Raw genomic sequence first — 24,639 nt, forward strand, 5'->3', positions numbered from 1 at the left:
AATATGGTAAATTCCAAATTTTAAATAAAAAAAGAATGTGAAGTCCATCAGTTTCATCTATAACTTGCAGTTATTTCAATCATCGCTATTTTTAAATATATTAACTATAGATCTCCATCACATACTATGGTTAACAAAATAATAGAACTATAACTTTATATTTAAAATTGAATCATATCTCTGCTATAAATACAGAATTTTACTACTTATAAAGCTTACACTGAACTCATTCAACCAATTACATATCTCCTATTTACAGTCCAAGCTCAACAAAAAGAGTAGCTATTGCATACCCTTTTCTCAGCATAGCAGTGGCATTATTTGGATTGAATTCGCGAGACTTCTTTGCATCAGCAACAGCAACTATGTAGAAAAAGATGGGTTTTTGGCTGGGCATGGTGGCTCATGCGTGTAATCCCAGCACTTTGGGAGGCCGAGGCAGGCGGATCACGAGATCAAGAAATCGAGACCAGCCTGGCTAACACGGTGAAACCCCATCTCTATTAAAAAAAAAAAAATTAAAAATTAGCCGGATGTGGTGGCACGCACCTGTAGTCCCAGCTACTCAGGAGGCTGAGGCAGGAGAATCGCTTGAACCTGGGAGGCAGAGGTTGCAGTGAGCCAAGACTGTGCCACTGTACTCCAGCCTGGGCAACAGAGTGAGACTCTGTCTCAAAAAAAAGAAAAAGATGGTTTTTTGTCAGTTATTTACAGATTCTAGTAAATACACACAGAATACAGATCAGTTTTAGATTTCTAAGTTTTCGAGTTGATAGAAACACCAAATGGTTTTAAATTAGGAAAAGCTAATCCAACACAGAATTCAAATAAATATTACTCTTGTACCTTCCTTTTGGCTTAACATTTAGCTTCCTTCTTAAAGCTCTTCGGTCAGTGAATAAAGCTGTGTGACAAAACTCATCTCCTTTTCTCATTAGCATCATTTATATAATTTGGCCGGGTGCAGTGGCTCCCGCCTGTACTCCCAGCACTCTGAAAGGCTGAGGTGGGTGGATCACCTGCGGTCAGGAGTTTGAGACCAGCCTGGCCAACATGGTGAAACCCCATCTCTGCTAAAAATACAAAATTAGCCAGGCATGGTGGCAGGCACCTATAGTCCCAGCTATCTGGGAGGTTGAAGCAGGAGAATCACTTGAACCCAGGAGGCAGAGGCTGCAGTGAGCTGAGATCGTGCCACTGCACTCCAGCCTAGGCAATAAGAGCAAAACTGCATCTAAAAAAAAAAAAGATATTCAGTTTTTCCCTATCCACATTCTTCATCAGAATAATTTTTAAAGTTACACAGTACAGGAATACATTATTTTTTAATATAGATAGGGTCTTGCTATGTTGTCCAGGCTAGACTTGAACTCTTGGGCTCATGTGATCCTCCCACTTTGGCCTCCCAAAGTGCTGGGATTACAGGCGTGAGCCACCATGCCACATTCTTTTTTATAAAAAAATACAAAGAAAAGCATTTCATTTTAATACTCTGTCAAGTAGCAAATGTGATACTATTCTTTATCAGCCTACTCAATAACTATGAATGAAACCTATATACATTATCCACCCACTGAAGGAAAAAGAGACATCCATAAAATTTAAATAGGTGTTGCTCAACATGTCTGTCACACTTGAGCTACTTTACCTTATATGAAAGACCAACTCAAAAATCCTCAAAGACAACCTTTATTTTGTTTGATTAATTGGTCATGGGTAAAATGTACAAGTAACTTATTAAAAAGGGGCAATATACTTTATAAGAAAAATTACCACAGTAATTCCCAAGAAGAATGTGACAATAAGCTCTTTGACGATAATATTGTGCATCATCTGGTTTCTGTTCCAAAGCCTTAGTCAGCTCCTACAAAAACAAACATGTTGAGTGTCAGTAAAAGTTTTTTAAAAGCCATCAAATTCTAATTAAAGCATAATTTATAAACAAATAACTTTTATCAGAAACTATTTGGAGGAAAGATAACAGGGATGTAAACTTGGAGTTTTTCCTTATAAGAGGATCTCCCCTTCTGCTGCCCCTCCTCCCGAAAGTAGACAATCTAACATAGTATTTCTGTACTGTAAAGCATTTAGGGGTCAGGTATGGTGGCTCATGCCTGTAACCCCAGCACTTTGGGAGACTGAGGCAGGCGGATCACCTGAGGTCAGGAGTTCGAGACCAGCCTGGCCAATATGGTGAATTCCCGCCTCTACTAAAAAAACAAAAATTATCCAGGCACGGTGGCGCATGCCTGCAATCCCAGCTACCTGGGAGGCTGAGGCAGAAGAATCGCTTGAACTGGGAGGCGGAAGTTGCAGTGAGCCGAGAACACCACTGCACTCCAGCCTGGGCGACAAGAGTGAAACTCCCTCTCAAAAAGAAAAAAAAAAAAATAGCATTTAGTTCCTGACCTACAGAACTTAATAAATGGTAATTATTATCACCTCACATATTCTGAAGAGTTTAATTGATATACATTGACCATTACAGATTTTCTCCTTCTAACTTGGAGAAGATTCAAACATTATATAGAATTTGAAATTCCTAGAAAATGTGAAGCTGTCCAATAAAAAAAGACTAAAAGTTAAATCTAGAGCTCAGGGAGGTTAAGACAATCAATACCTACACCATCAAGCTTACCTGGCCCTCTCTTATCCTCTATCAATAGCACACAACTCTAATAAAATGAAATTAAACATTCTGTTCAAAGCCCAGATATAATCTAATAGATGGCTATGGCAACTGATCAAGAGTTAACATTAGAGAGATTAAAACTTTTTCACCCTGTGCAGTCACAACATATAGGTGTGGTAGCTGGAAAAATAATGATGTAAGAGATTACACAATTAGGGAGATCAAGGACAGGTGCAGGAACACAGGAACACTTTTATTTTCTGCCAACTACCTACAAACTCTAGGGATTTGGTAGTTTTCTTAAATGGTAAAATTATTTCAATAGCCACATGTGTCACTGACTTTGCTTTAACCTAATAGATAATTCTCACAAAGCAATGAATACAGATGCCCCTCAACTCACCTGGGGTTGCATTCAATCAACAGAAACAAAGTGTGGCTCAAACTAAGAGAGCAAAGAAGCTATAAGATGCTACTTCAAGGGCCTCACTTTGTACCTTGCAGGCTGTTATAAGGAATTTGGACCTTAGGTGTGATGGAAAGCCATGGAAAGTTCATTGTTAGTAGGAGAGAGAAATGGTCCAATTTACTCTTTTCAAATGTCATTCTGGTTGCTGTATGGTGAATACATTATAACAAATCAGGACTGGAAACACAGACTTCTTAGGAAACTAATACATTAAGTCTAGGCTAAAAAAGGATGTTAGCCACAGAGGTGATGAAGAGAAATACAATGAGCTGGAATATATTAGAGCCAGCAAGACTTGCCAGTGTGGGATAAGAGAAATTGAAGATCACTCCAGGATTTGGGGCTTACTTAGATCTATACCTGGCATCCAGTAGGCACTCAATGAAAAGTATTGATTTCTCTCCTTGCAGACATTTTTCCGCCTTTTCCCCAATCTCTAATTTGACCGCATCTCCTTTGCCACAAAATATAAAAATGTTTGCCCCTCTAGTCTTAATCTTCTCAAAGCCACTAGTAACCCCTTATCAAATCCAACTGATTCCTATCTGACTTGATCTCTCTGTGGCCCTTGACAATAACCAGACCTTTCACCTTAACATTCTGTTGCTTTTTAAAAACTAATGTTTCTGGGCTGGGCGCAGTGGCTCACACCTGTAATCCCAGCACTTTGGGAGGCTGAGGCAGTTGGATCACCTGAGGTCAGGAGTTCGAGACCAGCCTGACCAACATGGCGAAACCCCAGCTCTACTAAAAATACAAAAATTAGCTGAGCATGGTGGTACATGCCTGTAATCCCAGCTACTTGGGAGACTGAGGCAGGAGAATCGCTTGAACCCAGGAGGCGGAGGTTGCAGTGAGCCAAGATCATGCCATGTCTGGGTGACAAGAGCAAAACTCCATCTCAAAAAAAAAAAAAAAAAAAAAACCCTTATGTTTCCCTTGGGCTCAGTACTTAGACTTCCTCCCCTTTAGAAACATTCTTTGACTCTTTAAGTGGTGTCGGGGGCTTCACATATGTCTTGAATCATCCTGATGACTCAAGTCTATCTTGAGAGCCTAGACAGTGCTCCTGTGCAATATCAGCGTAGTTTTCTCTAGACTTCACCTGAAATGTCCCAGAGGCAATTCACATACAAATATTCAAAATCTAAAACTAATTCCTCTCTTCAAACCTATTCCCCCATGCTGAATGCAATCTTCTAAGTGCTATCATCCTAGGTGCTATTTTTAAGTGAAAGGCACCAATTCCTACTACATTCCCCCAGCCGGAAACTCAGGAGTCATCCCTTATATTCCAATAATCACCAAGTCCAGTGCATTTTACATAAAACAACTCCCCTCCATGCCCACAATCACTGCCCTGCTTGCAGATACTCATCTTTGACCTGGTCTGTACCACCATCTTCCTGCTATCCACTATCACTTGTGTCTCTTCCAATTCATTATCTACTCTGCTTTTAAAGTAGGTTTTGTAATTCGGAAAATTTCATTTCCTTCCTCCAAATTCTTCACAGGTCTCCATGAACCTCGCAGGCCTCGCAGAACCGGGGCTAGACGTCGCCGTGGCTGCGCCCAAGCCAGGCGGTCTCCCCTGCAGCAGCTGCACAGGGGCGGGAACCGGCCCTCAGCCCCATCCCCGGTGGCTGCAGAGGGCCCCTGGCTAGAGGTCTCCAGCTCTGGCAGAGGAGGAGCCGGGCGGGGGCAGGGTCTGGCGGGCTCTCAGGCCAGGGGCACTCGCGATCCAGAGGCCGCCCAGGCCATGCTCCACCACCTGGGCGCCCAGCTATAGGCGCCGGGCAACTCCCAAGCTGGCTGCAGCGCCCAGCCTCGCAGAACCGGGGCTAGATGTCGCCGTGGCTGTGGCCAAGCCAGGCGGTCTGCCCGGCGGCGGCTGCACCGGGGCAGGAACCGACCCTCAGCCCCATCCCCGGTGGCTGCGGACGGCCCCTGGAGCGGCCGGGATCTCTCTTCGGAGGAGTAGAGGGGCGGGAGTCAGGGCCAGGCGTGCCCTCAGGCGGGAAGGGATGCGCGCCTGCAGTTCCCGGATGTCCCCCGCGAGCCCAGGAGAACCCGCAAGCCAGCGGCGCCTGCGCCTGAGCTGCAGCCGCCCTCTGCCGGCCACGGGAGCTCGACAGCGGCTTCCGGAGTCCGGGCTGACGCTGAGCTGCAGGCCCGCGCCTAACCGCTTTTCTGGGCTCACGCGGTCTGAGAAGTCGGAGCGCCCAGCTGCCGGCGCGCGAGTAACGGCTCAATTGAGCTCATTGGGTCTCAGAGGTCGGAGGCTGCGATTGTCGCTGCTGAAGGCTGTGGTGGACCGGGCTGGATCGCGGATTCTGAGCTACATCGCGGGGTTGGGGGTGGATCTTGGGTTTGGGGGTCGATCGCGGGTTTGGGGGTGGATCTTGGATTTAGGGGTGGATCGCGGGGTGGGGAGGGGGATCTCGGATTTGGAGCTAGGTTGGGGTGGAAAGGCCAGGAGGAGCCGCGGCGGCTCAGGAGCGGGTGGTTGGGCGTCTGAGGAGAAGTCCCCACCATGAGGAAGCTCTTCAGTTTCGGGAGACGCCTGGGCCCTGGCGCTCCTGAGCTCCATGGACCAAGAGTACACGGGTCGGGGGTACCACATTGCGGACTGGGAACTGCGGAAGATCCACAGGGCGGCCATCAAGGGCGACGCCGCGGAGGTGAAGCGCTGCCTGACTCGCAGGTTCCGGGACTTGGACGCCCGCGACAGAAAGGACAGGTAGCGGGGGCTCAGCCCGCGGTGGGAGGGGGCCCCCAGGCCCGGTTTCCCCGTAGCTCCTGAGGCGGGGGCCTTGGAGGTCGCCGGGACCCTCGAGCCGCGGAGCCAAACGGAGCCTCAGCTGCTTTCCATCTCTGGCAATTTCCCGCCTGTAGCGCTTGGTGGATAATTTGAGTGATTTAACTCACAAAGTTAAGTATATCCACGTTTAAAACATGGAGCCATATACATGATAGGGAGGTGCCTAATGAGAACTCATTCCCATGTCAAAAATACCATGAGCCATTTTCAGTAGGCGAAGAGTTCTCAGATTAAACCCTGTGTCGGTTTTACATCCGAATCCACCTAGGTAGATAGGTTCTTTACTGGGGCTTCTTAGAGGGACACTTGGAAGTGGGAGGTCGGTTCCTTGAATGAGAAGACTCGGTTTTCTCAAAATGTGAGCTCTTAATATGTTTATCAGTTTTACATAAACCGAATGAAAACATCAAGGTTTTATCATTTTTGCATGACACTTGCTGTCTATCTTACCATTGTGATGACATTAAAAAAATTTTATAATGGAGTGAAAAAAGACTTGCTCCTCTAGATATCAAAATGTGCTATTAATTCCCACACTTAATTATTTACTAACAGCTAAAAACACATATAAATGAACAGAATAGGAAATCCAAAAACACTGAAATATATGTAAGATATATACACAGGAATTGATAATGGTAACATTTCAGATGAGTAGGAAAGGATGAGTTATTAATAAAATGCCTGCTATGTGAAGAAAACTAACGAAATTTTGTGTCGCAAAAATGAGTTCCTGATGGAATTCAGACTGAAATTTTTACATATGCAAAATGAGAAAAGTACCAGAAGAAAACACAAAGACTTATTTATACAGGTACATTTTACGTTAACAGAGGCCTTCCTAAGAATGACCTCACATGCAGGCATTCTGAAGGTTGATTTAGCAAATTAAAATTAAAATCCCCTGTGTATCAGAAAAAAATTAACAAAAGATAACACACTTGAAAAATATTTACTATATATATTTTACTAATATATAAAAATATGTATTCAGATGAAAAGTGTATCTTCATCCTACAGGGAATTTATTCTTTATTATATATAATATATATATTACTGATTATATGTATAACAAATTGTATATATGACTAATATAATGTTATATATATCAGTTATATACAGATAAAAAGCACATCTTTATTTTACAGGGAATTCTTTCCAATCAAATCCACAAGAAAAGAACTCTAAAAGTGAGCAAAGTATACTTTTTGCAGCTCCACAAGTTACTTATGTAATAGGAAAAATTCCTTAGTGTTTCTCATAAGAGAATTTAAGTTAAAAGAGGGATGAGACTGTTTTCTATCCACAGAGTTTGTGAGAATAAAGAGCAGTGGCACTTACACTGCTGCTTGAAGTTTAAGTTGCTGATGACTTTTCAAGTGGATAATTTGGAGATAATTACCACATTTTAAAAATGTATATGCCCTTTATCCATCAATTCCATTGTATTAAAATACCTTCAGAAAATAGAGATACATGCACTTTTTTTTCCCAGCATTTATGTTAACAAGAACCCATAGAATGGATATGTGGCCACTGAAGGTGGCAATAGGTAGAGAAGTATGCTGATGTGTGAAGATGCATTTTGTTACAGCCAATGAGGAAAAACAAATCAGTTTGCTTGCACATACACACAAACATACTATGGTCTCGTATTAGGCAAAACTATGTACAAAATAGTAACTTCTGAGCATTTGTATTTTAAAAGTTTTTTGTTCCTTTTTCTTACCTTTGATTTCTGAAGTGAGCATTTATAAAATTTCTAGTAAAAATTTATTATTAATGGAATAAATTTTGGGAAGAGAGAAATGTGAATCTTGTACAGATAAAAATAATTTCTCCCTATTTTTTATCATTATTATTGTGAGGGTTGTTATCTTGTTTGAACTTTTAGCTTCTTCAGAAGTAAAAAGGGAATCTTTTTATCTGCTTGCAGATTTTATGTATATACTTTATTATGTATATATGTTTTTCTTATGTATAGATTCATTACATATAGGCAAACAATGATTAATCATTTCATTATAGTTGTAGTCTTATAAAAATAACAAATAGCAAATATTATTACTATCACAAAAATATTGGTTTATAGAAGTTGTATTTAAAAATATTGAGCTCCCCAACTGTATTCTATCAATCCATTTATTCGTCAAACATAACCTGAATATGTTATGTAGCAGACACTTTGCACTATCTCCCAGGACCCTTCCATACTTAAAAACTTTATGTTTACCTGTTCTGCCTCAGCAAGATGAGAGATTTAAAATGGGAATAGTAGGACTCAATCTTATTGAAGCTTTTCCTCCCACCTTTCAAACAAAAGCATTTCTGAAGGTAGAAAACAATAAGAGATAACCTTTAACTGCCCTTTTGAAAATTTATCAGTCTTAAATACTAATATTAATAATTGGAAAGTCTGATTTGCATATATTCTGTAAATCTAAGTGTTGACTAAAATGAGCCATACCTGTTCATCTCAATCATGAGTTTCCTTTAGCTTCACGGTTGTTTTGTTTTGTTTTGTTTTTGAGACAGAGTCTTACTCTGTCGCCTAGGCTGGAGTGCAGTGGTGTGATCTCAGCTCACTGCAACCTCTCCTGCCAAGGTTCAAGCGATTATCCTGCCTCAGCCTCCTGAGTAGCTGGGATTACAGGTGCCTGCCACCATGCCCAGCTAATTTTTGTAGTTTTAGTAGAGATGGGGTTTTACCATGTTGGCCAGGCTGGTCTTGAACTCCTGACCTAGAGATCCACCCACCTCGGCCTCCCAAAGTGCTGGGATTACAGGCGTGAGCCACCACACCCGGCCAGCTTCACATTTTAAAAAATCAAAGTAAGAAGTAATTTGTTTAAAAAATATGTTCTTATTTCAGTGCTCTTTCCCCATGGTACTTTCAGGAATTAAAATGTATTTAAGTGTCAGTTAGATGCCTAGAACTGCCCTAGACCTTCTGTGTATACAGTATTCTACTTAATGTAAGGCCTCATGGATTGTGTGATATGCTACTATTTTCTATATTAATAAGATGATTTTTTAAATGTTACCAATTATAGTTATAAAAAATTATGAATTATAAATACCATTCCAATATCAGATATGCTAAAATGTGACCTAATCTTTAAATCATCCTGCAAAATAGCAATAGTTGTATCATTTTACTTAATTAAAATGTTTTTGTTAAGTAGTAGTAATAGTAATAATTATAACATCTGGCTGGGTGCGTGGCTCACACCTGTTATTCCAGAACTTCGGAAAGCTGAGGTGGGAAGTTCCCACGATGCTAGGAGTTTGAGACCAGCCTGGGCAACAAAGTGACATTCCTACTCTACAAAAAAATTTTAAAAATTAGCTGATTATGCTAGTACACTCCTGTGGTCCCAGCCACTCAGGAGATTGGGCAGGAGGATTGCTTGGGCCTACGAGTTCCAGGCTGCAGTGAGGCATAAATACACCATTGCACTCCAGCCTGGGCAACAGAGCAAGACTGTGTCTCAACAAACAAAAATCTAACAATTATTGAGTTGTTGTTTGTTCTGGAAATGGTTCTAAATGCTTTACATAGAGTCTCATTTAAGCATCACAGTGGTGTCCTGTGAGCTAGCTGTTGTTGTCATCTTTATTAATGAGGAAATTCAGGCACAGAAAGGCTAAGCAATAGCTGGTATGTGACCGAGTTCAAAGTGGAACTCAAACCCTAGTTGAACTGAATCCAAACACCAAGCTCATTCTATCCAAATAGGCTGCTGTTTCATTAAGGTAGGGAGAAGTAAGAGCTAATAAATATTGTACTTTCTTCAAAAGAAAATTATTTGTTTTGAAGGCAGAGGAGTAACACGCCATTCAATGTTTACAATTACATGAACCATTGTAGGTTTTGAGATACTGCGCTACATTTCCTGACAACTCCTCTCACTCTCCTAGGACTCTTCTACATTTGGCCTGTGCCCATGGCCATGTGGAAGTGGTCACTCTCTTGCTGGGCAGAAGATGCCAAATTGACGTCTGTGACAGACTAAGCAGGACGCCTTTAATGAAGGCATATAGTAGCCAACTCTTTCAGCATGAAATGCACTTGATTTAAATACAGAGAATTAAAATGAATTTGTCTCATTTAAATATAGCTAGTTGGTGGAACCTGTGGAATACGTATTTTGAATTATTAGAATTTATAGTCTAATTTTTTATCTAACACTAATAGGCTATACACTGCCAGGAAGAGGCTTGTGCCATTATTCTCCTGGAACATGATGCCAGTCCAAACATTAAGGATATCTACGGCAACACTGCTGTCCATTATGCTGTGTATAATACGGGGACTTCACTGGCAGAAAAACTGCTTTCCCACCGTGCAAATATTGAAGCACTAAAGAAGGTACAGATCAATCAACTTTCTTTTCAAAATGTTTGTTTTAACATTGACATAGGTAAGAGTCAATTTTTCATATTTGGAACTCAAGTTTTCCTGAATGAAAATGTTTTGAAATAACTTAATTGTCTAAAATTTTACTTTAAATATTGATACTTTTAAAGAAGCATTAGAGAGCACAGCTATTTTAGTGCACTTATGGGAAGTATTTGTGAATTTGTTAAGGTAAAACTTCTTCAAGTATTTGTTTCCTACCCCAGGTGTATTTTTTTTTCTAATTAGTGTAAAAACATCACAGGAAAAAATTTTCCCTGGAAATAGGCTTTATCTTAAAACTCAAAACTAAAGCAACTTACAATAAATGGAAGTCTTGCTGCTGCTGCTGACGGTTTTCTAAAAAAATGGATGTGTCTTTCATGGGCAAGGTTTAAGAGGGAAAAATAGGGAGGGAAAAATAGGAAGGGAAAAGGAGAGCAATCAAAAACATGCAGGTCACTTGGAAATTAGGTAATGAGGGAAAATGCCAAGAAGAGGTGTTGTTTTTTAGTTTGTTGTTTTTCCAGTTTATGTATTGAGACAAAGCGCTCTTCAGCTTTGGGGTAATCATTTTTTGTTTGGTAGAAAGAGTGACTGAAACTTGCCTAAATATTAATTTTTAGAGGACTCTGAGGAAACCAGATTGGCAGTGAATAGATGGTGATGAAGTGAGAAACACTTCAGCAAAAGGTGGAACAAATTAGTAACTGACTTATTGCCCATCCTGGCAAAAACAGCCACTTAGCTAAGAGTCTAAACTCTCCTTTCAAATCTAGAATATCTTAGTGGGAAGGTGGGAGATAAGCAGCTTATAAATAGCAAAATCAACTGGGATTTTGAGTTTACTTGTCCCTGTTATACCCACACCCAGGAAAATTAACTGGAGTTTTAATACATAACTCTATCTCATACTCTTCTCTCTGGCCACATCCCAAGCTAATAAAGGATATTGGCAATGTGGGTGAGAGATGAAACTGAAGTGATTGTCTGCTGCAGTAATTCTCAGCTAGAATTGTGCATTACAGTGACCTGGGGAAATTTTGTTAAAAGTCTACAAGTGTAGGCTTTCCCCTGAGGATTTTGATGTAATAGATCTAATAAGTTCTGAACATGTATGGTTAAAAATATTTTCTTGAAGCCATGCACAGTGGCATGTTCCTGTAGTCCAGCTACTCAGGAGGCTGAGGTGGGAGGATTGCTTGAGCCTAGGAGTTTGAGTCCAGCCTGAGGCGGGCAGATCACGAGGTCAGGAGATGGAGACCATCCTGGCTAACACGGTGAAACCCAGTCTCTACTAAAAATACATAGTAAGACTCTTGTCTCTTACAACAAGAGGAGCAAAAATTAAAAAAAAAAACAAAAAACCTCAGTGTTCGAATACACTCCTGATTAAGAAGCACAGAATAGATAAGTGCAGTATATAAATTCCTGTATCTCAAAGACATAAGAAATCTCTGAAAGAGTTGGCATTTGATAGGTGCTACTTTCTTCAAAGTTCTCTTTTCCAATAACATTAACCTGATTTATCTGTCTTTCTCTACGTTTGTGACTGGGAAGTGAAAGGAAATATCATTGGCAATATCTCTCAGCTTACAGAATAACACCTTTTGCTTCCCACCAGGAATCATTCACTGCCATTCAGAAAGTCTTTAGCAATTTACTTGTGGGTAATCTTTCAATAAGTAGAGACTGGCCCTTTCACAATTTCATGTTCCTTTGTCACCATTCAAGCGATTGTGTCAACAAGTGTTCATTACAAGTGAGATTTTCTCAATCAGATCAGTAGCAAATCTTGAACCTTTTTTTTTCAGTTGCAGTTGTATTAGGGACTATCTCAGTAAGTCTATTAAGTTTATAGAGCTTTGGCATTATCAGGATGTCAGTTTTAAACACTGAAATCCTTGAAGTCAGTGAGAATATAATAGGAATTCTTTTAATAATTTAGTTTCAGCATTCCTATGAACTAATTGTCTATTTGGTTAACAATCTGGGAAAATTATATACACATAGATTGCAAATGAATAAATGTTGGGAAAATTCTTGAGTTGGGTATTATGCGTGTTAACAGCAATTTTTATTATGTGTATATCAGGGCCTGAGTTTTTTTGTTAAACATATGACACTAGAGAAAGAAAAAGTTCCACATGCAAATACTTGGTTTATACACAATCATTTAGCAACACATTCATAGCAAATATAAAAACACAAGGGCTATAGTCTAAATGTGGCATATAGATTTGTTCTTTGCCTCTTTGAATTGAGTCAACATGTAAACTTCAGTGGACTCATGCAGAAATCTGGACCTCAGGCTTAAGAATAAATCTGGTGTCCCCTGAACCGCATCACTGCTTGGTCTGCTACGCAGAGGTTGCCCTGTGTAGGAGGCACGTATTCTCCAGTTTGCTACTGTGCCCACCTGAGTACTTCACTTACTTAGGTAACCTCCTTCATCCTTATAAGTATTTGAGTTTACAACTCCTTTTTTATAGTATGTCTTCATAAAGATTTCAAGGTTTTCAAGACAGCATATATTGGTTCATAATATATAATCTATAGTTTATATAAGTCCCTCAATTATAGAGTTGAATTTTAGAATTCAGAAGTTTTTTTAACTCTTTTTTTATATCTATACCACAAATAGTCATCTGCTCATAAGAATGCCTAGAAGCCTTTTTAGGTTATTCCCGCTGAGAAGTGGATAGATTATGAATATTGCAGACATTATATCTTTCTTCTCAGCAATGTCCCTTAAAAATGCAAGTGATGGCTGGGTGCGATGGCTCATGCCTGTAATCCCAGCACTTTGGGAGGCCGAGGTGGACAGATCACGAGGTCAGGAAATGGTGACCATCCTGGCTAACACGGTGAAACCCCGTCTCTACTAAAAATACAAAAAATTCGCCAGGTGTGGTGGCAGGCACCGGCAGTTCCAGCTACTTGGGAGGCTGAGGCAGGAGAATGGCGTGAACTCAGGAGGTGGAGCTTGCAGTGAGTGGAGATCATGCCACTGCACTCCAGCCTGGGTGACAGTGTGAGACCCCATTTCAAAAAAAAAAAAAAAAAAAAAGAAAAAGAAAAAAGTGCAAGTGACTTACTGGCTTTTATTATGCTAGAAATAAGCCCTATACATCAGTATTAGAACTTTTTTTGATAAGCCATTGTATTTTTATTTCTGATTTATATTTTGCCTAAAGTAAAAAAAAAAGTTAAATAGCAATTTAAATGGAAATCAATACAAATAGATTTAAAAAGTAAAGTTGCATTAGCATCCCAGGATTATCATTATAATTGAGAATAGAATTTCTTACTGAGCTTTGCTTTTTAATATTTATTTTCAAAAATTTTTAACCGGTCTCTCTTACACAGAACATACTGAGCTTTCTAATAGTTAAGATAAAAATCTATCCTCTTGTATTAGGAAAAATCCCATGGACTATTTAATAATAAGGAAAATAAGTGCATTTGAAGCCAATCTCTCTTAATTCAGAGCTCATTTCCTTAGTGGCCCCTTTGGATCAGGAGTGCCTGACATTGGCATCCTGACACCATTGATAGAAGTAAATCAAGCAAGTTTGTGCCACCCAGAGGAAACCTCCACTTGTATTGGGAAGATCTGGCAACTGTATCCCTGAAATTCTATTTCCTAAAATGTTAATGTTTGCCACAAAAAGTATTGTCAAATTGAGATTAGGCAAAGTTCAAGGGATTTCTAGATTGTTGGCCCTGTAATATAGTTTTGTAATACTTCTCAAATGCAGATGATCATGGAATCTTTTTGTTGGGGTACAGTTCTCTGGTAAAACAAATATTCTTTGAAATATAGTTTAAGAAACACTGCTCTAGAGATAATAATTTAGATCATTAATTTATTTTAAAAACTTAAAGCATTCACTACTATGTCTTAGGTTTTAGGGTTATAGAGAAAAAAGATACAGTCCTTACCCTCAATAAGCTCTTGGTTTCAGTGGGAAACAATGAAATAATTACAATTACTGTGCTAAATGCTGAGACAGAAGCAAGGATTTTTGGGACTGGTAAATAAAGGGAGTTTTGGAGATGACCGAAGTTAACGTGGGGAGGCAGAGGAGGGTTGTTTGCAAGGCAGTGTGTGGGAAAGCACAGAGGAGTGAAAAGGACGGGAAGGCTTTGCATTTACTTTCTTTCTACATTGCATGTTTAAGTTCATAGCATCTTATAGAAGATTTTTAGTTCAGTTCTGAAATACATAATTTTGTGAATTATAGATTGTTTTTGCTTTCTTACAGGAGGGAAACACTCCACTTTTGTTTGCTATAAATTCTGGGAGACAGCATATGGTGGAATTTTTATTGAAGAACCAGGCAAATGTACATGCCGTTGACAATTTCAGAAGGTGCAATAGTTTTTGTTTTTTGTTTTTTTTCCCTAAAAACCTGAGTGTTCTCGAGTGGTAAGAGTCACTCAAGTCGGAAATGTTAGTAAGATTAAACTTATAATTATTGGCATATAGTAAAAAATAACACGAATAATCAGTTAGGTAGAAAAGCAGTTATTTGGACTGAGCAGCATAAAAAACAGTATATAGTAAGATTCATCTTCTCTTATAGACTGTTATTTGTAATTTGATGTTTTTGGTCCTGTAATCTTATATTAGCTAAAGGGGTTTTGTATTTTATTAATTTTATAAAGTGTAGACTTTAACTTTCAGTTTACAACTACTACTATTACCATTATCATCATTATTATTATTATTGTTGTTGTTGTTGTTGTTGCTGTTGTTTTCAGTCTGCAGATAGCTCTTACTTATTTGATCCCTAGCTGACTTTGAATTACAATATATCAGACTAGGAAAGCAATGGGAAAATCTTCATCTAAATCTTTGCCTACTTTAGATAAGTGACCTCAGCACAGTTTCTTGGCCATCAAAGGACTATAAATTAGCAACTTGTATTATGTCATATCCCAATGGGACATGAAGCTTGCTTGTTGTCCCTGCCTTTTAGCCTTGGTGGTAATTTACCAAGATGAACACTTGAGCACCCAAGATGCTTATACATACACATAAGCTAGTACATGTAAATGGTTATTATGTCTGTCCTGACAGGCAAGATATGAAATTGGTAAAGTGTATCCAATTTGCCAATTAAATATCTTTATTAAAGTTCTTGAGTGCTGTTATTTATTTATTATTTTAGAACAGCCCTCATGCTTGCAGTACAGCATAGCTCATCAAATATCATCAGCCTCCTCCTTCAACAAAATATAAATATCTTTTCTCAAGACATGTTTGGCCAAACAGCCGAGGATTATGCTGTTTGTTGTGATTTGAGAAGGTATGTGCTTATATTAAAAGGCCGGTTAATACTAAATTAAGGTTTAAAATAATTACAACTATTGCATCTTATATATTAGGTGACAGTTCATAATTTGGTTGAGGTAGTTTGGAATGGCAACAAGTTAGTCCACTTTTTAGCCAGAAATCTAGACTAGTTAGAAGTAGCAATGAGTGCAAGATTCTTTCCGGACTTTTAAAGACCTTTATCACTAGGGATCTCAGTGTTGTTCATTTTATTCCAAATATAACCCTTATATGTGAGATAGAAATAATGTCACATCTTTTACTTTTTCTTTCTTTCTTTTTTTTTTTTTTTTTTTTTTTGAGACAACGTCTGACTATGTTACTCATGTTCCTGAGCTGAAGTGATTCTCCTGCCTCAGCCTCGCAAACTGCTAGCCACCATGCCTGGCCTGACTTTTCTAATTAGTTATTAGGTCTTGAAATGTCCACTTTAGCAGAAAATCTTGTATTATCCCCTGGGGCTCTCTCCTATGCCTTCCTCCTTTGAATTTTTCAAAAAGCTAATGGGTTCCCTAAGCCCAAGGTAGAATCTTGCTTTACAAGTCAGAAGAAGGGGGGAAAAGGCCATTCTAGTCATTCTGTTGTTTCCATTGATTCACTTGCTGTATTGCTGCCATTGTAACTGATCCTGCAATCTGGTAATGATTGACTTTTGCCACCAGGATGCCCTTACTGATTCAGATTCATCACTCTTCATGGTGACTCATACACAGAGTCCACAGCTACAGTGTTTTGTTTTGTTTTGTTTTTTTGAGATGGAGTCTTGCTCAGTAGCCCAGGCTGGAGTGCAGTGGCACAATCTCAGCTCACTGCAAGCTCCCCCTCCCGGGTTCATGCCATCCTCCTGCCTCAGCCTCCCAAGTAACTGGGACTACAGGCGCCCACCACCATCCCTGGCTAATTTTTTTTGTATTTTTAGTACAGATGGGGTTTCACCATGTTAGCCAGGATGGTCTCAATCTCCTGACCTCATGATCCACCCGTCTCGGCCTCCCAAAGTGCTGTGATTACAGGCATGAGCCATTGTGCCCGGTCCACAGCTACAGTGTTTTTTAGTTCATCTACATAGGCTCAGCCATTGTTCCCAGCACCCTGCTCTGGCAGCGAGGCCTCCTGGCTCTACCCACACACATAGTGAGTAAATTGACCTTCCCCCAACACTAAAAATCTTATTTGTAGCCCACCTCTTGGCTAAGCTTAGCCTATACCTTCATGGTATGTTACCCTTTGAGACCAGTGTCCATTTTTTCTCTAGCAAATATTAATTGGGATTGTATTCAACAGTTAGGGATGTTTAAATAATGTTTCAGGAAGAGAGGAGAGGTCCCTTTGCCTTTTGTTATCACATCTGTACCTTGAGGCTTTTTTCTGACCTGTGTAGCAGCTTTTGTTAGATAGCAGAAGGTTCCACATTATCCTTCAATAGAGTAATGGGCACCAAATTGGAGTTGGCCCCTCAAGTAATGTGTTTCCATAATAATGAAAATCTCTCAGCCTACTTGCATCTCTACCTCAAGTTTTTAAAATATTTTAAAATTTTACCTCACAGGAAGTCATTCAATAGAATTCTCTGTATCTAAAGTAGGTAATTTGGATTTAACAGAGCTAAGCCTTACCCATGACTCATCAGTATCCATGTATAAAACAGTGCTTTATACTTGTTTCAGCAGCACATATTCTAAAATTGGATCAATACAGAACAGATAAGCATGTCTGCTGCCTAAGGAGGGCATGCAAATTCAGAAAGCATTCCACATGTTGCACAGTCCCCAGAAGGTCATTTGACTATTTGTTAACTAGCTTCTAGGAAACAATGTGAGTCAAACCAAAACAGAAGACACCCGAGATGGAAATTGCTATTATGATCATTATAAAAGTATTCATGTAAGGTGATCTGTGAAATAAGAACAGAGCTGAGTAGCACATGAGATGTTACATGCAACTATGTTGTTAATACATGACTTGGAAATAAGGAAACATCAACTTGCATCTCTTTCATGGAACTGAAAAACAATACAAGCAGGGCTTTGTCTTGTATGTCAGTTGGAGAGGACCAAGAAGATGCAGCCTCTAACACAGACCTGCTGGCTCTAAGTTTGAGGAGGTAGAGAAGGAATGGTAGTTGTCCCAGCCGGGTTTTGACACCTATTAGTTTTCTGCCCTTGGTGTGATTGATGAGCTCAGTAATAGGGGACAATTAGGTTATATGTTTTGATGAGATAATAATATATTTATATATAAATTTAGTTACAAGTTATGAACTAGCTAAAATGCTCTGAACTACAAACCACAATGAATAGAACTAATATAACCAAAATTAGCATATTCTCTGAAAACTATGACATTCAAATATTAGAACCTATGGAAAAACAGTCATCAGGTTTTATTTGAGATTCCAAAATGGTTTCAGCAATGCAGTTCAAGAATAAATTTTTCCATTGCTTTACTATTTCTCTGAACATTTAAATGTGTTATCTCATTACATCCTCCTAACGACCTAGAGAAATCAAGTAGTGAAATCTTTATTTTTTAGAAGAAGCCATGGAGCTTAAGAGAAGCAACTGGTCTGAAAACAAAATACCTATTGGTTACGGAGCGAGGACTTACTCTGAATGCAGGACAGTTTCCAGGCTGTTAAGCTAGCTAACTAGAATTAATTTACTGAGCTATGCTTTTCTCAGTTTATGAGTACTTCCTGTTTTTCTTCTTTAATTAGAAGATTAATAAGTTTATAGAGCTTAAAATTTTAAAGTGTATTGGACATTAGAGTTCTGATATTAGCTCTGATATTGTCTGAAATGCTTTAAGAATTTAATCTGTTTGGTAAAGATTTTTCATATCACTATTAAAATACCAATTTTATTTATTACGTTTATTATGCATAGCATTCAACAACAAATTTTGGAACATAAAAATAAGATACTTAAAAATCATCTTCGAAATGACAATCAAGGTAAGACTTCTGATAGTAAATTTCTGATTTCCCTTGGTGATCTTACTGATTTTAAAAAAGCAAAATTACAGGCCAGGCATGGTGGCTCACACGTGTAATCCCAGCACTTTGGGAGGCTGAGGCGGGTGGATCACATGAGGTCAGGATTTTGAGACCAGCCTGGCTAACATGGTGAAACCCCATGTCTACTCAAAACACAAAAATTAGCGGGGTGTCATGGCGGGCGCCTGTAATCCCAGCTACTTGGGAGGCTGAGGCAGGAGAATCACTTGAACCCGGGAAGTGGAGGTTGCAGTGAGCTGAGATTGCACCACTGCACTCCAGCCTGGATGGAAAAGCAAGACTCTATCTCCAAAGAAAACAAAAAAGTAAGATTACATATTTTTAATCATAAAAGAGCAGTTTAAAATATATGTTTATATATAAATTTTTTTTAATTTGTTTAGAATTCAGAGTTATTTAAGAAGTTAGTTGTGGCTAATTCTCAGTCTCAAACAGTATTGTCTGAAAAAATTCATTTACCTACTTATGATCCCTGAAATTCTACATATTTTTGTATTAATATCAATAAGAAATTAGATTAAGTTAATATGTTGCATTTTCCTCTATAATTACATTGTTACAAATTGGACTTGTTATGCAAATGGATCTTCTATTTAATTTTTATAGTAAATGGTTTGCATTTAGTAAATAAATGTTAATTACAGTTGATTCTTGAATATTGTGGGGGTTAAGGACTCTGATCCCTGTGGAGTCGAAAATCTGAGTATAACTTTGACTCCTTCCAGACGTAACTACTAATAACCTACCGATGACTGGAAACTTTACTGATAACATAAACAGTCAGTGAACACGTATTTGTATGTGTTGCATTATTATATACTATGCTTTTAGAATAAAGTAAGCTAGAGAAATGAAGCTGTTATAAAGAAAATCATAGAAAAGAAAAAAATATACTTACTATTCATAAACATAAGTGAATCCTCCCAAAGGTCTTCATCTTTATCATCTTCAGGTTGATTAGGCTGAGGAGGAAGAAAATGGTTGGTTTTGCTGTCTCTGGGTTGCAGAAGCAGAAGAAAAATCTGCATATAAGTGGACCCCTGCAGTTCAAACTCATTGTTCAAGGGTCAACTGCATTACACAGGAATTTGTGTCACTAAGAAAGTAACTGTCTTTAGAACTAGGAATTCAAATATCCCTTTGTGATACCATAAACAAATGGCAATAAGAACCATAAAACTGAGTCAGTGTGCACCCATACAAATAGAAGATTATTTTTGAAGATACCTACTGAATGCAGAAGCAGAAGTTATGTTACATATTCTTATACAAACAAGGTCTATTTTTAATTTATTCACCGTAAGTTGGAACTTCATGAGATATATTCACTTCTTAGAACAAGCTGTGTTTTTTTATGTGCTGGATAGTTATCATAATAATAGAAATTTTATTGGAACAAAATAATCTGTTACCAGGCTGGGCGTGGTGGCTCATGTGTAATCCCAGCACATGGGAGGCCAAGGAAGGCAGATCACTTGAGGTCAGGAGTTTGAGACCAGCCTGGCCAACATGGTGAAACCCTATCTCTACTAAAAGTGCAAAAATTAGCCAGGCATGGGGGTGGGCACCTGTATTCCCAACTACTCAGGAGGCTGAGGCAGGAGAATTGCTTGAACCCGGGAGGTGGAGATTGCAGTGAGCCGAGAATGTGCCACTGCACTCCAGCCTGGGTGACAGAGCAAGATTCCATCTCAAAAAAAAAAAAAAAAAAAGTTACTCCGTTACCATTAGGCAAGAGATAATCATAATAAATATTCCAGTAGCCAAACTCTAGGCTCAAAAAATTATAATAAAATTATAAAAATTGTTCACAATAACAAAAATATAACACCTAATGCATTGTACAATCTGAACTGTATAAAGACACCTTTAATTTAGTACATATTTATCAAACTACTTCTATAAGTTAGGTTTGGCAAATTGCAGGAGAAAAAGATGGAATTGACATAGTTTTTGTCTTTAAGGTGCTCATAATAGAATATAGATAACTATTTAATTTTTGTTTTTTCAGCAGAATTTTAAAGAAAAATATTTTAATTCAAATACTTGTCCACTTAAATAATAACTATCATGCATCTGTTATAGACTAAGCATTTTTCCAATGTTACAAAATACATTTAAAAACTAGAGTTAGGAGACTGTTATTACCACTGTTATTTATTTTATTTACTATCTGAAATAGTGCTTACTGTGTGTCCAATGTCATCTGGGAGCTTATAGTTATTTATTACATATGTATCATGTTCCGTATGTGCCAGGCACCTTTACGTTTGTGGTGATGAATGCAATCTTCTAAAATGTGGGTAGGATTTAGGGTAAGTGTGTAGAGTGAGTGGAACTTTGCCAGGTAAGGAGGCAGAGGGATGATGCCTGGCAGAAAGAGTATCTAACAAGCTTGCATGTTTGACAGAAACAGCAGCCACGAAGAATGAAAGTTTTAAAACACAAGGAGCAAGTTCAAAAGGTAGGACACCTGAGTGAATTTTGTAGAGTTTATGAGCAGTTCAAATTCACTAGTGCAAAAAAAAAAAAATGGAGTGCTTGGTAATGAGGTGAAAATAGCTTATAGTTATTATTTATTATGTATTTATTATTTTTAGTATGTGTCAGTGAAGGCAAGCTTAGGAAAGACTTTGTTGTTGTTTTACCTGTGTCTAGAAACCAGTTCAACAAAAGACTTTTAATAGTATAGAAATGAGTAGATCTTATCCTGTAGGCCAGGAGAAACTTCTGAGGTAAAATGCTTTTGGCTGCAAATACTAGAAGACCTAACAGTGGCCAAAACCATAAGAACCAGACTTGTTTTGGTTGTCCAGTGATATTATTGGATCCCACTTGTTCCTCTTTCAGCTATGCTGTTGGCAGTGTCTTGTTCATGCCTCCCTTCATGGTTGGCTACTTAGCAACAGCTCCAAACATCATGTTCTCACAAGATAGTATCTAAAGGCTGGAAGGGCTGCTTTTCTTCACATGTGTCTTTTAAATTGGGAGAAAACTCAGAAGCATGCAGGGGACTTTTTGTAATTTTTTTTTTCCTTCGGGGATGTAGTCTCACTCTACCACCAGTCTGGAGTCCAGTGGCATGATCTCGGATCACTGCAGCCTCCACCTCCCAGGTTCAAGCAATTCTCCTGCCTCAGCCTCCCAAGGAGCTGGGAAAACAGGCACATGCAACCACGCCCAGGTAATTTTTGTATTTTTAGTAGAGACAGGGTTTCACCATGTTGGCCAGGATGGTCTCAGTCTCTTGACCTCTTGATCCGCCTGCCTCGGCCTCCAAAAGTGCTGGGATTACAGACATGAGCCACCATGCTCAGCCCTTTCTGTAATATTTTATTAGCTGGGTCACACCACATGCTCATTCCTAAACCAGGCACTGGGAAAGCAAATGTAGTTATGTGATTAGCTTAGAATAATCACTTATCTTTTGAAGCTGAGGAGGGAGAGGTATTGGGATAATAAATATCCAAATAGATTGTAATTCTCCAGCAAGAAACAACAAGGAACTGCTCTTGGGTAGGGAGCCAGCAGTGTTTGCTCTAGAAATTCATTGGAAAATTGTAAGCAGGGGAGGCATTAGATTCAATCTGAGATATAGGGCATTCTGTTCAGGGTATAAAGCAGGGATTGGCAAGCTTTTTCTGTAAAGGGACAAATAGGAAATATTTTAGGCCATGTGGTCTCTCTCTGTCTCTCTCTTTTTCAAGAATGATTTAGGCAGCTGAAGGCTATGTGGTCTCTGTTGTAGCTACTCAACCCTGGTATTGTAGTGTGAAAGCAGTCATAGGTAGCATGTCAGAATGAATAGGCATGACTGTATTCTCATAAAACTTCACTGAGAAAAAACATGGTAGGCAGGATTTGGCCTGTGGTCTGCAGTGTACTGACCCATTATGTAGAGGGTAGATGGAGGATAGATGTCACCTGGGAGCGTAGAGTTATTATTTACTAGGTATTTATTATGTTCATTAGATGCCATTCACTTTTAAATTTGTGGTGATGAGTGCAAGCTTCTAAAAAAAAATGGGTAGGATTTAGGGTAAGCATGCAGAGTAAGTGAAACTTTGCCAGGTAAGGAGGCAGAAGGATGATGTTTTCCAGAAGGAATATCTAACAAGCTTGCATGTTTGACAGAAATAGCAGCTATGAAGCCTGCAAATTTGAAAAAAAGAAAAGAAGGTGCAAAAGGTAAGACATTTGAGTATCTCTACTCTTAACCATGTAAAGAGACTGGGAGACAAGGGAAGCTTCAGCCATAGTTAATGCTATAGTTTCCTTGTCACAAATCCATGGAGCACATGAGTCTATTACAAGGTTTTCACCCATCCATGATAAAATAAAATGATAGAGTTCCAGTCTATTCATTTGAAAATATTGGTGTTGCCGGGGATGGTGGCTCCTGCCTGTAATCTCATCAGTGTTGGAGGATGAGATAGAAGCATCCCTTGAGGCTTGGAGGTCCAGCAACCTGGGCAACATCGCCAGACCCCATGACTATTTTTTCAAAAACTGTAGCTGGGTGTGGTGTTCTGCACCTGTGATCCCAGCTACTTGGGAGGCTGAAGCAGGAGAATTACTTGAGCCTAGAAGTTTGAGCCTGCAGTTAGCTATGATAGCAACATTACACTGTAGCCTGGGTGGCAGAGTGAGGCCCCATCTCTAAGAAAAATCAAGTCAAATAAGATAAGATACAATAAAATAAAATGTTGGTCTTTTTCTTGCAATTATGCTTTTCTAATTTGTTTTGCTTTTTTAAAAAATTTAAGAAGCGACAGTAATAGTTGGTTTATATAAGGCTTTCAGAAACTGGCTTCATCTCCATCTGCAGCCCTTTCTCTGTCTGCCCCTTCTTCTGGCATTACTGAGCTGCTGGTGATGCCCCGTCACCATCCTTCTCATGTAGATAAATACATACGCTCTGGGAGTCTTCTCTCCCTGTCTTGCCACTGCCTGGCATGTGTTATCGTTCCTGCCCTCTGTCTCTTGTAGTCTAGTGAACCTCACTGTCTAAGTCTCAGCTCAGGCATGGTCTCTAGAAAAGCCACCCCGACAGCTTTTATTCTCATTCTTTAAACCCCAATGCCTACCACTTAGCAGGAACTCAATAAATATTTAGTAAAATAAAGACTGTTTATACAAAGATGATTGCTACAGTCTAGCAACAAAGGGAATAGACATACAAAGAGCTGATGTGCAGCTCAGATGGCGAAGTGACACTAGAAAAATTCAAAAAGTACTAAGAAAGGCCCAAGGGAGGAGACGTCTGTGTATGTGAAGAAAGATAGCCAGATTCAGGGAGGACTTCACATAGCATTTTGAGCCTTTTTTCCTTTTTTCTTTTTCTGTTTTTGGAAACGAGTTCTTGCTCTGTCACCCAGGGTGGAGTGCAATGGCATGATCGAGACTCACTGCAAACTGAAACTCCTGGGCTTAAGGGATCCTCTTGCCTCAACCTCTTGAGTAGCTGGGACACACACCACCATGCCTGGCAAATTTTCTATAGAGTCAGGGTTTCACTATGGTCTCCAGGCTGGTCCTAAACTCCTGGCTTCAAGCAGTTATCCCACCTGGGCCTTCCAAAGTGCTGGGATTACAGGTGTGAGCTACTGTGCCCAGCCTGAATTCTGAGTCTTAAAACACAAAAATAAATTTGTCAGAATAGTACAGGAAAATATTTCAGATGTAAAAAACGGTGTACACTATAAAGATGTACAAATGGTAACAAAAATTTTGCAAATTATTAGTAAATAACAACTTACTTAGCATGTGGTTAAAAAGATACTATTATGAAGTAGAGAATAGTAAAGTATTACTTTATATGTTTTTACTGTATTTTTAAATTTTGTTTTGTTTCCAGCAGTTTGTTTGTTTTTTTATTGGGTGGAATAATTTTTGGGTGACCCTGAGACTTTTGCATGGCTTGAACCTGCTGATATCTAGTGTCTCCCCAAGTGGCTTGTT

At 39.1% G+C, this 24,639-nt stretch overlaps 1 protein-coding gene, 1 non-coding gene and 1 pseudogene across 2 annotated transcripts in view; all 3 read left to right on the plus strand.

Annotated features, from left to right (window-relative positions):
* Positions 1-1,712: 1,712 nt before the first annotated feature.
* Positions 1,713-5,283, plus strand: LOC115835439 (annotated as a pseudogene).
* Positions 5,284-5,634: 351 nt separating this feature from the next.
* LOC100601821 (ankyrin repeat domain-containing protein 18A-like) overlaps positions 5,635-24,639 on the plus strand; it is a 52,003-nt gene continuing 32,998 nt past the window's right edge. The window contains 8 exon segments of the mRNA XM_030797364.1: positions 5,635-5,673; positions 5,675-5,841; positions 9,844-9,958; positions 10,121-10,294; positions 14,590-14,696; positions 15,499-15,636; positions 18,548-18,615; positions 22,813-22,866. Of these exon segments, the coding sequence (XP_030653224.1) occupies positions 5,635-5,673; positions 5,675-5,841; positions 9,844-9,958; positions 10,121-10,294; positions 14,590-14,696; positions 15,499-15,636; positions 18,548-18,615; positions 22,813-22,866 (862 nt within the window).
* On the plus strand, positions 17,321-17,423 carry LOC115836037. Its single transcript, XR_004031039.1, has one exon. It is a non-coding gene; the product is annotated as a U6 spliceosomal RNA (small nuclear RNA).

Source organism: Nomascus leucogenys, chromosome 1a (assembly GCF_006542625.1).
Source record: "Nomascus leucogenys isolate Asia chromosome 1a, Asia_NLE_v1, whole genome shotgun sequence".
Lineage (NCBI taxonomy): Eukaryota > Metazoa > Chordata > Mammalia > Primates > Hylobatidae > Nomascus > Nomascus leucogenys.